We start from the raw sequence: 4,201 nt of genomic DNA, 5'->3' as shown, positions 1-4,201 counted from the left end.
AAATAGTATGGCGCCATGGCAATATGGAATTTGAACTTCCCTGCTCATAAAGGATTAGTTCATTAGTTTGTGACATGAATTCTCTTGAAACATTTTTTTTTTTTTAATGTTAGTGTAAGGAGGTACTTGGTTTCCTGCTATAACATTCACCTTACAGAGTTCTCAGAAGTTACTTGGATATCATTTCCCACCTAATCATAGTTACGTTGAATTTGGTATTCACGATTTGACTGTTTTTCCATTTCCAGGGCCCCTTGCATTCTACGCGAGATGATTTCTGGCGCATGTGTTGGGAGAGCAACAGTAGAGCCATTGTCATGCTTACTCGTTGTATAGAGAAGGGCAGAGAGAAGTGTGACCACTACTGGCCGTACGATACAATGCCTGTGTACTATGGAGATAATATATCTGTTACCATTCTGAATGACTCTCATTATCCTGACTGGTCCATCACTGAGTTCATCATGTGTAGAGTAAGAACTCGTATCTTTCACAATCATAACTTTTGCTAAAAATGTGATTTCAAGTTGCCAAAAATAAATAATAATAGTAAGGACTACGTTTCAACTCGACAGTTTTTTCGCTTTTGGTTTGGATGTTAGTTTATTCCGCTATAATTCGCGATTGCTTAATCCGATTTTAATGATTTCAGTCAATACTTTCCATTCTATATCCTATAGCAGGTGTGCACAAACTGCGGCCCGCCAACTCCTTATGTTCGGCCCGCGATCATATTTCCATTTTTAAGGAAAAATAATTAAAAAAAAAAAAAAAAAAATTAAAAAAAAAAAAAAAAAAAAAATGCCTAAGAAAATAAAAATGTCGTAAGAGGATTTTATTATTTTTCTGAATTTGATCAAATACAAAATACAACCTACTTTTCAAAAATTTCGCCTGCGGCGCGGAGTTCCACTTTATTTTGCTTCTTTTAGTGCTTAGCTGTAATGTGGACAATAAAGGAGCAGGAAGGATCTAAGAATTATGTGTAGGATGTCAGATTGAAATAAATAAAGTCAAAAATTAATTCACGACAATCTTCAGATACAAAATTTTTAGAAAAATTTCGCACGTGATTTGAAGTTTGATCAGGCTGTGTTTCTGAAAGGTTGAATTTTTCTGATTTTTTTGTGCTAAATTAGATAAAAAAATAGTAATAGAAAGTAAAAATAGGTACGTCAAATTTGACGAGCTTTTTTTTAAGAATTGGACACATTCTTGAAAAAAAAAAATTCTAAAAAAATTTGCTTGTGGCGCTATTTACTTATGATTCGTTTTTTTTTTTTTTTTTTTTTTTTTTTTTTTTTTTTTTTTTTTTTTTTTTCGTCTACAAAATTATAGGTACCTATTTTACTGCTAAAAAATGAATGCGGCCCGCGGCCAACAATTTAAGGTCCCATGTGGCCCGCGGTCACCTTGAGTTTATGCACCCCTGGAAAGGAAAGTATGAAATGTGAAAAGAGTAGAGAGTACATAGTTATTTTTGATAGCTCACTCACTCAATCTTTACACATCTTTACTTTGAAGTATGAGAATTATATTGTTTTATTCAATTTTGTATTCTCATCCATTCATTATGATTTTCACTATTGCAGGGGGATCAGCAGAGAGTTATTCGACATTTCCACTTCACCACTTGGCCTGATTTCGGGGTTCCTAGTCCTGTACAGACCTTGGTTAGGTTTGTGCGAGCATTTAGAGAACGAGTAGGTCCTGAACAGAGGCCTATCGTTGTTCATTGCAGGTACGTTTATTAATAGTGAGGTCTTGGCTATCTGACTAATGGTAGGTACACTCTGCTTCGAAAGAAGAGATCAGATGTAGGTACGTTTATTAATAGTGAGGTCTTGGCTATCTGACTAATGGTAGGTACACTCTGCTTCGAAAGAAGAGATCAGATGTAAAAAAAAATATTGTTCAGTATACTTCATAGAATATTCAACGTAAATATGCAGGGTGTTTGAAAAAATACTTGCTACCCCTGAAAACTCGAGAACCGTTTGAAATTTGGAAAATCCTAAAACACATATTTTTCCATTTTAAGGTGGAACCTTTTTTTTTGTGGTTCTTACATTTTCAGCACAAGCAGGGGTGGCCCCTGGGGGGTAAACTTTAAAATCTTAAATTGGAAAAGCCCACTACTTGTGATATATCATATCAAAGGTCATTGAAGAAGGTAGTGCTTTGGTACAAGTTCGAGCTCGACCCGACAACCAGGGCCTATTCAAATTTTAATTTTTCCATGTTCTCCCACCAATAGGGGAAGCACCAAAAATGAGAATACATATTGATTGGTGATTTGAGCTTTAAAAATGTTCTAAGAATAATTCATATTGAAATTCAGACCCAAAAATGAAATTTGGACTTTCGGTCCTGATGGCCTCCGGGGCTGAAAATGAATGTTTCAAAATTTTATTTTTGGGATTAAATTTCAATATGAATAAATAGTGGGACCTTTTGAAGCACAAATCACTAATAAATATAAAAAATGAACATTGTAATCCCTATTGGCGGGAGAAAAATGAACATTTGAATAGGACATGACTCAGGCCCTGGTTGTCTGATCGAGCTCAAATTTGTACCAAAGTACAATAGAATAGAATATACCTTGTTCATCCTGCCAGAATGAGACTGAAAAGTTCCATTCTGGCAGGATATGTTGTATCACAAGTAGGGGGTTTCCACTAAACTTTAAAGTTGACCCCCCCAGTACTGGGCCCTGATAGTGCCGGAAAATTGAGACCCCCTAAAAATAGAGAAATACGTGTTTCAGAGTTTTATGAAATTTAAGTGGAGTTGTATTTTATTTTGTGAAACAAAACATGGCTGAGATTCCGTTTTGGACGTAAACACAGCGAAATCTCACAATCTCATTGGTTCAACCATGTTTGATCCAGTTTTGTTTCGCATCATAAAATACACCTTGGTTCTCGAGTTTTCAGAGGTTAAAAAAAAAACCTGTACCTAGGTACAATAAATCAAAGGAATAGGGACAAAAAAAAAAAAAAAAAAAAAAAAAAAAAAAACCTGTCCCTAGGAAAAAAAAAAAAAAGAAAAAGGGAAAAAAAAAAAAAAAAAAAAAAAAAAAAACATAAAAAGAAATCTTAAATTCTTCATGCATTTAAGGTTGAGATATTGAATATACTAAACTAAAGCAATTAATATTTCTTTAGTATTTAGACACACACAAAGTAACTTTCCTTCATAAGAATAAGAACGAGAATTTGGTTTGGTCCTCTTTATTATTAGAGAATTTAGCCATAATAACAGTAGTAAAGTAACCCATTACTTAAGTATAGGGAGTTCGTCCTATTTAACAAGTTTAAAGTCAACTCACATTCTGCTCATCCAGAGTTATTACCTCACATCGTTCTCCTCTACCCTTTTTACTTTCCTTATCCTATAGGAAGGAAAGTAATGTAATCGGGTCAAATTTTCGATTGTCAGTTTTTAGTGCCAAAACACATTTTGAGGTCCCTAGAGCCTAAATACAAAGTTTCAGCCATTGGTCCATGTGTGTGTCTGTCTGTAAACAATATCTCGAGAACGGTAAGAGCTAGAGACTTGAAATTTGGCATGCAGCTGTCAAATGTGACAAGGATGCGAGACGAAACTTTTGGTTAAGATCGGTGCAACGCTTGGCGGCATTTCGGCCGCTTTTTGGCGGTTTTTGGTTTAATTCAATAATATCTCGGGAACGGTACGATCTAGAGACTTTAAATTTGGTATGTAGTTTACAAATGTGACAAGGATGCAACACAAAATGTTTGGTTAAGATAGGTGCTGCGGTTGACGGTATTTGGACCGCTTTTTGGCGTTTTTTGCGGTTTTCAGCAATACTGACTAAACGGTTAGAGATATTGTAAAAGTTACAATAGAACAACACCCAAATAAGTATCATTCAATAGGATAAGGAATGTCGTGTGATGTTCCAGATTTTTACATTGACTAGATCACTAGATGAATTTTACTGTCTCATTATATCTCAATTTTATATCAGGAGTAACTATGATTAGAATGATATAGATATTAATATACTTACATATATTTTTGTGGTTGTAATTGTATTTTAGATAGGTAACATTGTTGACATACTGTCATGTATTTGAACAATACAAATCATTGAATTGAACAATAAAATAATTAAACTGAATAAATAGTTGAGGTTGATCTGGATTTTTTTTTTTTTTTTTTTTTTTTTTTT

The 4,201-nt window shown here is 34.1% G+C and overlaps 1 protein-coding gene across 1 annotated transcript; it reads left to right on the top strand.

Annotated features, from left to right (window-relative positions):
• The first annotated feature begins 226 nt into the window (after positions 1-226).
• LOC103521984 (tyrosine-protein phosphatase 10D-like) lies at positions 227-1,756 on the top strand. Its single transcript, XM_008487089.3, has 2 exons — positions 227-473; positions 1,593-1,756. The coding sequence occupies exons 1-2, from the start codon at positions 285-287 to the stop codon at positions 1,752-1,754; spliced, it is 351 nt and encodes a 116-aa protein (XP_008485311.3). The 5' UTR covers positions 227-284; the 3' UTR covers positions 1,755-1,756.
• Positions 1,757-4,201: the final 2,445 nt, after the last annotated feature.

The sequence above is a fragment of the Diaphorina citri genome, unplaced genomic scaffold (genome assembly GCF_000475195.1).
Source record: "Diaphorina citri unplaced genomic scaffold, Diaci psyllid genome assembly version 1.1 scaffold6472, whole genome shotgun sequence".
Taxonomy (NCBI): domain Eukaryota; kingdom Metazoa; phylum Arthropoda; class Insecta; order Hemiptera; family Psyllidae; genus Diaphorina; species Diaphorina citri.
The sequence above is the reverse complement of the archived record's forward strand: the minus strand, read 5'-3'. Positions and strand labels throughout refer to the sequence as shown.